The 13,039-nt window shown below is 40.0% G+C and overlaps 1 protein-coding gene across 11 annotated transcripts in view; it reads left to right on the top strand.

Moving 5' to 3' along the window:
- Positions 1–13,039, top strand: part of lrrc7 (leucine rich repeat containing 7) — a 64,746-nt gene that overhangs the window by 34,650 nt on the left and 17,057 nt on the right. For 5 of the 11 annotated variants that reach the window (XM_052558649.1, XM_052558653.1, XM_052558652.1 and 2 more), the window contains 7 exons: positions 6,330–6,429; positions 6,519–6,643; positions 6,866–7,054; positions 8,003–8,125; positions 9,184–9,270; positions 11,182–11,293; positions 11,877–12,057. In XM_052558649.1, coding sequence (XP_052414609.1) covers positions 6,330–6,429; positions 6,519–6,643; positions 6,866–7,054; positions 8,003–8,125; positions 9,184–9,270; positions 11,182–11,293; positions 11,877–12,057 — 917 coding nt within the window. The remainder of the gene's footprint in view (positions 1–6,329; positions 6,430–6,518; positions 6,644–6,865; positions 7,055–8,002; positions 8,126–9,183; positions 9,271–11,181; positions 11,294–11,876; positions 12,058–13,039) is intronic. The other 6 variants (XM_052558651.1, XM_052558655.1, XM_052558659.1 and 3 more) reach the window with 3 other exon arrangements.

Below are 13,039 nucleotides of genomic sequence, written 5' to 3' on the forward strand. Positions count from 1 at the left end.
ATTATTATGGATAATGAATATTATCGAAAATCATCGACAACGATTCTCATTATCGATTAGTCGGGTCTGCCCACAGTGCACATACAACTGCAGCCGGTCGCATCAAATTACATCACTGAAAACCGCATTTCTATGGACAAAATGCATCTACAAATATCCTCGGCATAAAGGCCTGCCCTGACAGTCTTCATTAAGTTTTTAATTTTTACTGAAAGGGCAGCGGGCGCGCGTGTGAAACAGATGGAACACGGAGTGGTGAGTGAGACAATATTTAGCTCAGAAACATTAATTGTGCTGAAATATCTGTTGTTTAACATTTAGATTTAGATTTAAAAGTCAACATGCAGTGTGAGTAATTTATGAGAGTAGGAACTGTGAAGGGGCAGCAGCGTGTAATTGTCTGAATATAAATATCAGACGCTTTTGCAGGATAAAGAATTGACAGTAAGAGGAGCCAGACTGTGATCAAAGTGCATGTGACACATGTTCCTGCAGAACATTATTGTGATTTTATTCATCTTTATTATCTTTAGTGTTTTAATTTTTTATCTAAAGATTTAAACTATACAGGTGCATCTCAATAAATTTTAATTGTGATGCTTTTGGCTCACATTTAACAAAAACCCACCAATTCACTATCTATTCACTAAAAAATTAGAATACTTCATGAGACCAATAAAAGAAAAAAAAAAAATGTGGCACTGCTGAGGTGGTATGGAAGCCCAGGTTTCTTTGACACAGGCCTTCAGCTCATCTCCATTTTTTTAGTCCCTTTCTTCTCATTTTCCTCTTGACAATACCCCAAAGATTCTCTATGGGGTTCAAGTCTGGTGAGTTTTCTGTCCAGTCAAGCACACCAACACCATGGTAATTTAACCAACTTTTGGTGCTTTTGGCTGTCTGGGCAGGTGCCAGATCCTGCTGGAAAATGAAATCAGCATCTTCAAAAAGCTGATCAGCAGAACGAAGCATGAATTACTCCAAAATGTATTGGTAAATGTGTGCAGTGACTTTGGTTTTCAAAAAACACAATGGACCAACACCAGCAGATAACATTGTACCCCAAATCATCACAGACATTGGAAACTTAACACTGGACTTCAAGCAATTTGGGCTATGAACTTCTTCACCCTTCCTCAAGACTCTAGGACCTTGGTTTCCAAATGAAATACAAAACTTGTTATTATCATCTGATATAAGGACTTTGGACCACTGGGAAACAGCCCAGTTCTTCTTCTTCTTAGCCCAGGAAAGACACCTCTGACACTGGCTGTGGTTCAGGAGTGGCTTAACAAGAGGAATACGACAACTGTAGCCAAATTTTTTTGACATGTCTATTTGCCTTGACCCCAGCCTCAGTCCATTCCTTGTGAAGTTCACTCAAATTCTTGAATTGATTTTGCTTGACAATCCACATAAGGCTGCCGTTTTCTTGGTTGGTTTTGCATCTTTTTTCTTCCACATTTTTTCCTTCCACTCAACTTTCTGTTAACATGCTTGGATACAGCACTCTGTGAACAGCCAGCTGCTTTGGCAATGAATGTATGTTGCTTACCCTCCTTGTGAAGGGTGTCAATGATTGTGTTCTGGACAACTGTGAGATCAGCAGTTTTCCCCATTTTCCATTGTTGCCAATCAGCAACAATGCCAGCAAGCATGCAAGCTGTCATCAAAGGCCAAGGAGGCCATTTTTGTTATTATGTGAATAAATACTATTTAGTTGTTTCAGTTTGCTATTTGTCCAAAAATTACATTCCTAAAATATTTGTCTTTGGTCTTGTGACAGGTGGTCTAATAAATTGTTAAGCACTGTATGTTTTCATAGCATTCAGTTGGCACATTTGCTTGAAGGACATTGGGCAGAATGTGGAATAGCGGTTCGGTTCGGTTCGGTACGTTTTAGATACAGCAAAATGTAAAAACATCTAAACTTTTCAGAATGCCGCAAGCGCACCGCGGGTCATGTGACAAGAACTAACCAATCAGCTTCATCCTTTCCCGTAACAACGTTGAAAGCTCAGCCGAGATGAAGGAACAGCTGATCATAGTTGTATATGGATTGCAATTTTGAAATAAATGTAGTAGCAGAGCTACTGCAAGCGATTTTTAGAGCTGCAAATCCATTTATCCTTTGCTGAAATTTCCGCGTCTCATGGAGAGAGCACGTCATTGTTGCTTAGCAAAGGCAGACGCCTAATGAGCGCTTCTGCCCGAGCGCTTTGGAAAGGAGGAGAAAGCGGCGCGACTAGCGTTTTCCACGCATTTTTAGGCGCGATATGTGAATGGCCCCTAAGGCCATTCACGTTGCAAAATGTCTAATGCATTTAACAGACCAGAAATAGAAGATCCTCAAATAACCAACAGGTCTGGTGTTTGGGTGCACTTTGGATTCCCTGTAAACTATAATGGTGTACCGGTGTCTAAATGCTGCCGGGATAGTTTGTTGCCTGTATGTTTCTCCTTTTTTTTGTCTTTTCCCAGATACTGACACACTAAAGTGATGTCGGCGTAAATGAGTTGACATGTTTCAAGTATTCCCGCTGGTGTTTTTTTTTTTTTTTTTTTTTTTCGCTGGTGTACACTATTGTCATGTAGATGCGACATACTGTTGTTTTTTTTATCCACCACTCTCTTGCCATCACCTTTATAGCTTACAGGGAGTCCAAAGTGCACACAAACACCAGACCTGTTGGTTATTGGAGGATCTTCTATTTCTGGTCTGTTAAACGCATTGTCTATTTTGCAACGAGCCTTCAGTGCGTACTGAGTGAGCGAACGCCTGACTGAGTAGCCTAACATAAACATATAACTATAAGTTGGTGTTTTTTTCTTCTTCGGGAGTGTCAGGGGCGTTGCCTGTTACGTCGTTTGGGTTATTGGGCTACCTTGTTGAACGCATATCATTATTTTTCTCTTTTTTTTTCAAATATAATTAATTAGTCCAACGAACCGTTTGGTATAAATAATGCGTACCGCGTACCGAACCAAAAGCCTTGTACCGAACGATTCAATACGAATACGCGTATCGTTACACCCCTAATATATATATATATATATATATATATATAACAAACTATAAATATTTTCTATAAAAACGTTAATGACCTTTCAGTGACAAATAGCTTGTTTTATATTTTATTTAATTACATGGATATATATAACTGAGCCACGCTCTTGTCCACCTCTTTCAACTGAGCTAGTGACTGCTAAATGGAATGATCACACTAGTCAAATGAACCAGGCTTTGGAGGTCAAACGCGCTCCAGCACGGTTAAGATTGCATAGTGTGAGCTCATCCTAATTATTCTCCTGCATCCCACACATGAGTCTCTATGAGTCTCTACCCTTCCATCCACAGTTGTCTTCCGCCGCACTCTGCTGCGATGGGTCCTGCAATCATCCAGGTCTCTAATAGGAAGGTGCCTATTATAATGTTACAATGTATAATGTAACAAACTATAAAATATTTTCTATAAAAACGTTAATGCCCTTGCAGTGACAAATAGCATGTTTTATATTTTATTTAATTACATGGGTATTTTAGGCTAAAATAAATATTTTAACTGCTACTATCTAAAACACTGCTGTTAAAAGCACCTTATTTGTTTAAAGTGTTTGCAAACCAAATGCTATTAAACTTTTGTTCATATAGCAGTAGGCCTACTTTTAAATGAAAAAAGCACAATACACTATTTCTGAATGCATTATTAGTTTTGTGCATAACAAAAGATCAAGTTACATCTACTGGGAACCATACAAACATGCAAGCATATAAACATCACGGACGAGGGAGAACTCAACAGGACTGGTATTTAAACAATCAGGAGGTGATGAGGGAACTGGAAACAGGTGGGAAGAATAAATCACTTAACAAAAGCATGGAGGTAGGGACCAGGGCAGAGTGGATGGAGGGAGGAGCCAGGGAGGAGCCCGGAGCAGGAGGAGCCAGATGGTCCACCAGAGACCAGCCAGGACGGAGATCCATGGTGGAGTCGACCGCGGGAGGAGCCATGGTGAAGGAGGGGTCGACGACACCAGGGGGCCGACAGGCGGAGACTGCACCGGTGGGTGAGGAGCCCAAGATGGAGCAGCACAGCCGCAGAGCCAGGGTGACGTCGAGGGTCCGGAGGGCCTAGGTGGAGAAGAAGGCTCAGGCGACCAAGGCGGAGGCGGGGTTCTGGCAGACCGCTGTGGAGCCGGAGCGACCGAGGATGGAGGTGGAACCGGAGGGAAGGAGGAGCCTGACAGAGCCGGAGGGATGGAGTGACGAGGTGGAACCAGAGGAGTGGAGTCCCGAGGCGGCGGATGGTCGACGACTGACCAAGGTGGAGCCGGAGAGACGAGGGAGCCCGGTGGAGCAGGTGGGATGCCAGGCCACGGTGGAGACGAGGGAGCTAAGAGCCAAGGCGGAGCCGCTGGGTCGAAGGACCGAGGAGGAGTCCAGGGCTCGGAGGCTGGAGGCGGAGACAGGGCCTTAACGCGCCAAGGCGGAGCTGGAGACTGGCAGTCCAGCAGCGAACCATCGCGCCCCGATGGCGCGGACTGAGGGTGAGCTGCGGGACTGACTGGCACCAGCAGGGATGACGAGGAACTGGCTGGTCTAGGAGGAGGAGAGAGATGAAGGATGGGAGGAAGGACAGGAGGATCAGGGCTGGACGGAACCAGCGGAAGTGGAGCAGAGGGACCAGCAGGTCCTGGAGGAGGTGGGAGAGGGAGGCCGGGAGGGAACACAAGAGACACAGAAGATTCAGAGCTGGGCGGAACCAGTGGAGACACAGAAGATTCAGAGCTGGGCGGAACCAGTGGAGACACAGAAGATTCAGATATGGGCGGAACCAGCGGAGACACAGAAGATTCAGGGCTGGGCGGAACCAGCGGAGAAACAGAAAATTCAGGGCTGGGCGGAACCAGCGGAGAAACAGAAAATTCAGGGCTGGGTGGAACCTGCGGAGAAACAGAAAACTCAGGGCTGGGCGGAACCATCGGAGAAACAGAAAATTCATAGCTGGATGGAACCAGCGGAAATGGAGCAGAGGAAACGACTGGAGACTGAGAGGGTATCAGGGGGATCAGGGCTGGACGGAACCAGCGGGGAAACAGGAAAATTAGGGATTACCTCCAAAGACCAGTCCATTAGATCCGTAAATTGCTCCATGTTTCTTCCCGAGATAGCATACAGCTCACCCTCAGTCGCAGGAGTGTGGGCAGGGCTTTCCTCCATGCCCTCAATCTCCACGAGTGCTCTCGAGATCCTGTTCCCTGTCAGTGGATGGCTCGGGCTCGGGCTCTGCGGCTGCGGTGGGGTCTGGCTCCGTGCGGCGTGATGGTGGCTGGCTGGTCTCTGGGTCGGGAGTGGGGCTGGAGATATCCTCTTCGGCGGTGCAGACGGTCCATGAAGATCCGTTTTTCTCCAGCACCCACTCCACAAAAGCGGCGAAATCCTCTCGGGGACCGTTTGCTGGTAGGCGTGCCTTACTCGGGGAAGTGAGTAAGGCACGCCAGATCTAAAAAGTCCCGGGTGTGGTCCTCCAGCGAACGGTCAAGTTGCTCCAGGCATAGGAGACGGACTGCTGGGATGAACATTCCGGGAGAAGAGAAAAAAATAAATAAATAAATGCAAGGAAAAACGCCGCTAAATTAACTACACTGAAAGGTCCGTGATTCTGTTATAAACTAAGGTAGTGCTAATCGTCAAACAAAGGGCGAGATGAGGATATGGAACAAAAAAGGAGTTTACTGATGAAGAAGGAGGACAAAGACAATAGACTAGATTACATTTAGCATTAACACTTAGATCAAGTTACATCTACTGGGAACCATACAAACATGCTAGCACACAAACAATCACGGACGAGGGAGAACTCAACAGGACGGGTAGTTAAACAATCAGGAGGTGATGAGGGAACTGGAAACAGGTGGGAAGAATCAATCACTTAACAAAAACAAGAACAGGAAGACCAAAAAAGGAAACAGAAAGTTCATGAACGTGACAATATCAGTTTTACCATTAAAATTACTATAGTTTCTACTATGTAGAGTTGCAGCAGTTAGGGTTTGGACAAATAAAGTACTTAATGTACTTTTAAATCTAGATTGAACTATTTCTTTACAATAACTGTAACCAAATGTCACTTGGAGTTATTTTTATGATGCAATTCTGTCACGTTCACACCTTTGTAATGTTTTTTTTTTTATGTATTCAAATACTTTAAAGGGACCCACTGTATATATTATGTGTGAAATGTGGTTAAAAGTGGTCAAAATACATACTGCAATTTAATACATTTGATTTGCTACATGTATTTACAACAATTATTTTTGTTATTCAGTCCAAGGCCCTTATCCCCCTTCAAACAGAGGCTCACCCTGAGACCAAACAGAGAGTTCTTACCAACTACATGTTTCCTCAGCAGCCCCGGCACGATGAGGGTAAGAATAAATCAACCGTGTCTCTTTCCTTTGATTTTACATTTAACTGGATTTAAATTTCTGGATGGATGTGTGTTTCCCTGCTGCAGATTACCAGTCTGACAGTGACAGCTTTAATCCCACTCTTTGGGAGGAACAGAGACAGCAGAGGATGACAGTGGCATTTGAGTTTGAGGACAAGAAAGAAGAAGAGGACAACTCAGGAAAAGTGAAGGTCCCTTTAAGAATTGAAAATGTGAACCATTTTGGCCTTGTATTTACCTGGTATTAACATCCATCTCTGGTGATCTGATCACAGATGTTAATATCAGATGTAACCAGGGCCACTGCTGTATATGGTTAGCTGGGATTTAGGGAAAAAAAAAGAAAACCTATAAGCATTAGAAAAGGTCATATCTTTGCCATATGGGCTAAATCCTCTTCCCTCCATCTGCAGGTTGAGATTAATCTGAAGCGCTATCCAACCCCTTACCCAGAAGACCTAAAGAATATGGTGAAGTCAGTGCAGAACCTGGTGGGTAAAACCACTCACCCCCTCAACACTGAAAAATGTTCTTCTGGGACCAATATGGAGCTCCACAGCCAAGACAAGTATGAGCCCAAGTGGCCCATTGCTCCTAAGGAGGTAATGCTTCTTCATCTTATTTTGTCACAGTGCCTACTTGGGCTCATAGATCAATGTCTATATACATTACAGTTTTAATGCATTAATTAACACATATAATAATGAGGATAATAATAATACATGGATTTAATGATAATTAGTAATCTGTTGTGGTATATATATATATATATATATATATATATATATATATATAATAACGTTATATTTATTATATTATAATAATAGAATATTAAAGGGTCATGAAACCCTCCTATTTTAGCACTGGTTAGTTTCACAGTTTTTAAAAATGCTAAAAAAGTGGGCATGGTGCAGACTGCGGTGTTGAGACATCTTTTAAAATCTGCATCAAAACATACTTTATATTGTATATGAAGGTTATTTGAAGGTGAAACGCTGTTGCACCTCTGATAACTTTAAAGGCTTATTCTGCTGTGTTTATATAAGCCTTTTTGATGGGTTGCGTCAAGGAGTTGTAAAAACGGTTACACTTACTAATGTAAGTGAATGAATCGCGTTTGTGCGGAACTCTTATTACAAAGCAAAAACAAACACTCTCCTTTGATCCATGAACATTTCTCTGGGTATGTGGTCTCACAGTCTGAAGCATCTGTCATAGCAAATCAACACATGCTGTCGGGAACAATTAAGCAAAGCATGGATAGGATAAGAACACGCAGTCTCATGAATAAATATGAGACACCGATATGTTAACGATGTACTGTAGTCCTTCACCACAAATTCTGACGTCAACACGATGTGGATTTTAAATCTGGAAGATGAAAATATTGAAAAAAAAGCTTACAATTGACCAGTTTTCTCCAACAATTAAAATTAACGGATGCCAACATTGTCTTCTCTGATGTGTAACAAACACCTCTGCTAAAATCTCAGATTTTATTTTGTCATTGAATCATGAGACACTTGTAGATTAGTGTGTGTTCTTTGTAGGTGACAGAACGAGAGGTCAAAGACTTTTCGAAACTACCAATGTCCGAACAAGGTGTCATCCTCAACTCAGCCATTGACATCCCAAAACGCAAAGACAAAGAGGATCTGACCGAGAGCTCAGAAGTATGACTTTTCTCTTTTAATAATTTAAAGTTTTCCCTTCTAATTGTCTCTCTTTTAAAATAGTTATACTCCGTATTATATCAGGGTTGCAGCTTGTTTTAAGCTCAAAACATAAGGGATCCAATGTCAATAATATTAAAACTTCAGGCAGTAGTTTCTTTGGTTTTTGAAGGCCTGGTATTTGCATCCCCGGTGTCTGAGTCAGTTCGGCTGCGTGTATACAGAGTGTTGAGTAGTGCTGCTGAGAGTGTTTGTTAAAGGTTAGCTGAACCTGTGGAGATAAAATACACAAAGATCAGTTCAAATGTTTCATCTCTCACAGCCAGCAACCCCCCTCCTCAACCGCCAGAGCTGCAGTGTTGTTTAGGACACAGAAAAACGACCACGTCATTAACTTTGCCTATGAATATTAGAGAGAGCTGGTGCAATTAGTATTGAATGTCACCGTAACCTTGTAGTATGCTTCATTTTTTTTTTTTTTTTTTTTACTAACTCACTTTTAAAATATCCTACAATCATTTATTTACTAGAAATCTAGACCCGCAGTGTTTTACTTCAGTTTTATATCCTGTAGCACTGCTCAGAATATAGCTGGAAATCTTTTAGTAAACAGAAAATAAAGGTCAGCGTGAAATGTCAAGAGGATCCATTAAAGGTTCCTATATGGAAATATTAATTGAATTTAGGAATGCTAAGATGATTTGAGTAAACTATAATAAATCTCAATGATTACGCAAACACAGCTACATCCATAATTCATTCATTGATGCAAGGCTTTTCTACGCTTGCAGTAGCTCTTTGTTTAGAATAGCATACAAGCGCATGGTGTATTGTTTCCATCGCAGCTTGGCCTCACACTGTTCCCCCCCATGGTCTCAGAGACCCCCCGACCAAACTGTGGAGCTACAAATATTCGTAATATTATCAGGGTTATCTGGACCTTGGGAGTACCAGTGCCATAAACCTCACGTATCTTACACATTCCTTTCTTTCTAGACCATGAGAATCCATTTTTGTTTGTTTGTTTGTATATATGTATGTATGTTTGTTTTGCTTAGATTTCTTTACATCGCGTCGTTCCCAAGCCGCAACAGCCAGAGAATACGAGCCTGGCCGTTACTTCCTCTTCCTGTTTCTGCCTCATAGTAAGTGGCTGAGAGACAAGACAGCAGAAAATCAGCTGAACATATGGGGTGGCTCATTTCAACTGCCTTCAAAGCAAATTCAGTTCATTTTTTCAGACACCCCCATTGTGGGTGAAACATTTGTTAAATACTTGCATTTGTTTGTTTCCCATAATGAAGTAATGAAGCCAGTGTTCAAATTACAGGGGGGCTAGACAGAACCAAGACCCCAAAGTTATCGTCATAGTCCCCAAGATATCTCAACTCAGGGTAAGGGGAGACTGTCCCGCAGCCTTGAAGTGTCATGTGAATTTCTTATTACAGCAAGAGATTTGCTGACTCTATGACATTTAAAGGAAACATTCTAACTTCAAATATATTCATAAATATTAAACAATAAATAAGAAGTATTATAACAGTATTATAAAATCAAATATGCTAAGGCTGCCTTTTTAAAAAATCTAAAATACTGTAAGGCAGTAATATTTTGAAATATTAAAAACTATTTAAAAAACTAATATAAAATGAAATATTTTTCTTGTGATGACAAAGCTACATTTCCAGCAGCCATTACTTCAGTCTTCGTTTTCACGTGGTTCTTTAGAAATCATTTTAATATGCTGATTTGGTTCTCAAAAACATTTTTTCTTTTATTTTCACTGTTTCACAATTTTTTTTTTCTTCAGGATTCTTTGATGAAAAACAACAGCATTTATTTTAAAATGTTTATTTAAATATTTATCAACATTACACATTTACTTTTATACAAGATCTAAAATAATATGTAACAAAATTACTTAAAATACATATTAAAATTTAATTAAAAAAATATTTTATAAAATAAATTTATCTGGCTATTTTGGTCAGCATAATGTATATTTTCTGAAATTGTTTTACTGAATTCAAATATGGAATGTTAGTGTATTAGAGTGCTTTTATTCCAAATATTGGGCTCCCCAAAATATTTGTTATTATTAGAACACTGCACAACATGCATTAAATTGTCCCCATGCAGAATTTTGTTCACAATTCATTTAATACAAGTGTGAAACCATTAGCCTGCCGTATCAAATTAAACAGTCACATTTCTTTTGACATGTTGTGAGGGAGCAATGCAGAAAAAAAGACCAGATGAAAGGCAGAGAAGGGCGGAGGCGGCTGTTCTGAGAGAGTCTTCTGATATGTGACTTCCCTCTTGCTCTGCTGCCGGTTGTGTGAGCCAGCCTGCTGATGTACAGTCAGGTCTGAGAGGTGTGAGTTTTGCTATAGACAGCTGTGAAAGAGCTGGCAGCAACTGATTTGCTCCTGGGGGATTTGACCAGACAAGCCAGGACAAGGCCTGTGAATCATAACAGTCTAGATATTACTAATGATGAATCTCTACTTGATGTTGAGCTGTGAGATCACACTCTGTTACTTCAACTTTGTTTAACTTTGAGGTCATTTTGGGCCAGTGTTTGCATTTTAGAATCATGAAACTTTCACTGTGATATAAGAAAGGAATTGTTTAAGCATATTCAAATGAATGACTCATTTCACTATACTGTAAAAGCTTTACAGAACCTAAATACTAGCTACATTAATGTGTTTTTGCTGAGGTATTTCATGTTTTAGTTTACTGATCTTTAAAAAAAAAAAAGAACTGGAATCTCTTATACAATATGCAATTAGGCAAACATATTTTCATATAGCCAAAATGTTTGCAGTTAGTACAGCAACAGTTTCCAATATAATTGGATGTTGATTTACATTTATTGTCATTGTGACGTTAATTTGGATTATACATGTCGTTTAGTATAAGTTTTAATATAAACAATTTGTGTTGTTCGATCGTTTGTAATTTGATTGCAGGGAAACCACACCCCACTCCCCTTGTGTTTTTCATTCCTTTATATTATTAGTTCACTGCGAATTTGACACTTGTGTTTCCAGGACTCCATGGGAGGCTCCCCTAATGATATCCGAATTTCTGACATGCGGCCAACTTTGGTAGAGCCAGCAATGTACAAACCAAAAGTTGTGTTACTGGGCAAGGAAAAAAAAGGTTGGTAAGACACAGAAGCCTGTATAAGTTAAAGTCAGCATGAAATCTATTTTTTAAACGAATGTTGTTGATCGTATTGTGAGCAATTCATTCTTTGACCTAATTTTTCTTTTTATTTAATATCATAACTTGATCTTCCAGTGAAATGGTCTCTTTGGTGACGTATTCAGACTTCTGCTAAAACTCATTACAATTGGCTGCAAGCACACATTCATCTAATCAACAACTAATAGATACAATCAAGTCCTTGGCCCTCATTTCTTCTTCACTCAGATGTGTCACAATACAGAATAAAATGACTTGCAGCTTCTTCCGTTTCATCACAACATTAAACTCACAATTTTTCCCCATTCTTTTTTGATGTTTATTAATAAAGTTCTTTTATAAAAAAAAAATAATAATAATAAAAAAAAATCCCAAAATGCATTGTGTGAATGCACTGGAGAACACTGGAAATCAATGTTGTTGTGTGAAGCATAATAACTGGGGTTTATTTTAGACAAAAATACAGTAATTTTCCATGCATATAAACTATTTTACCTTCTATACCTTTATACCTATTATATTTTTTTAATGCATTCAGAGTCCACCGATGAGTCTGAGCCAGACAAAATGCATTGTTTGAACAACAGCGGATCATCTGCCACTTATTCAGACTACTCACCCTCCCAGGGATCATCTGGCTCCTCCAACCCACCTGGAAATGTCAGTAATCTGCAAACATCTGGGAAAGAGGGGCCACCACAGACTCACTGGACCAACAGGTTGGCAAGAATTTAATCACTGCCACTATTCATTTATATGAACTAACAGACCATCTGTGCACTGTCATATGACATGACAGTTGATCAAACAGTTTAAATATCCAGCTCACTGACTTTTGGGTGGCCCAAAACTGACATTATAAAAATGGATAGTTCCTGTCCTTGATTCTGATTGGTGTTCGAAGCTGTTGTAAATTACTATACAAACATACACCTTTGTTTAATTCTCATTGTTTGGTGGAAGAATACTCTTTTTATTCATAACATTAAACATGTTGCTCTATTTTATTCTATGAAACCTTACTACATACATGGAATAACTGTTTTATAAACGCAATAAGCCCTGTTAAACCGTGGTTTACAATGAATTTATAATAGGTAAGGAGGTTAGCTTTGCATCGTGCCTAACAACGCCCCGTAGCTGTTATAAATTCGCTGTAAACCACAGCTTCTTGGGGCTTATTGCGTCACTGGAATAGCATATTGTCTTCATTAACTAGCAATATTCATGAAACGCAGAACTGCATTTAATTTGGTGTTCAGTGTTATAGAGTAGGTTGCAAATCTGTGCCTTTGAAGGGGTGTCTCTTATTTGCCTTTTTATGGGATTGAAAGTTTTCGTTTTAAATTTCATTATAGTTAATCAACAAGAAAATTGATGACGGTTCTAAGTGAACCTTATCTGGGCGTTTTTTTCGTTTAACCTTCTGGGGTCTGAGGGTGTTTTTCTGTGTTATTACGCACATCACAATTTTTATTTCGCTCAAAGTCACGTACAACATTATTTCTCTTGCTGCCATCTTGAATAAAGTGCAGCTGTTAATTACAATATATGTTTTATAATATTAGTACTGCTGAAAAACTTGAAATGATCACTCATTCCACTGCCTGTTCTTCAGAAGAGCTCTTGGAGAGATTTCTGTTTTGAAATCCTTGCAGAAGTATTACCTATGCAACATTTTATGAACACTGAAAATCTAAT

This window comes from Carassius gibelio, chromosome B6 (assembly GCF_023724105.1).
Source record: "Carassius gibelio isolate Cgi1373 ecotype wild population from Czech Republic chromosome B6, carGib1.2-hapl.c, whole genome shotgun sequence".
Classification (NCBI taxonomy): Eukaryota; Metazoa; Chordata; class Actinopteri; order Cypriniformes; family Cyprinidae; genus Carassius; species Carassius gibelio.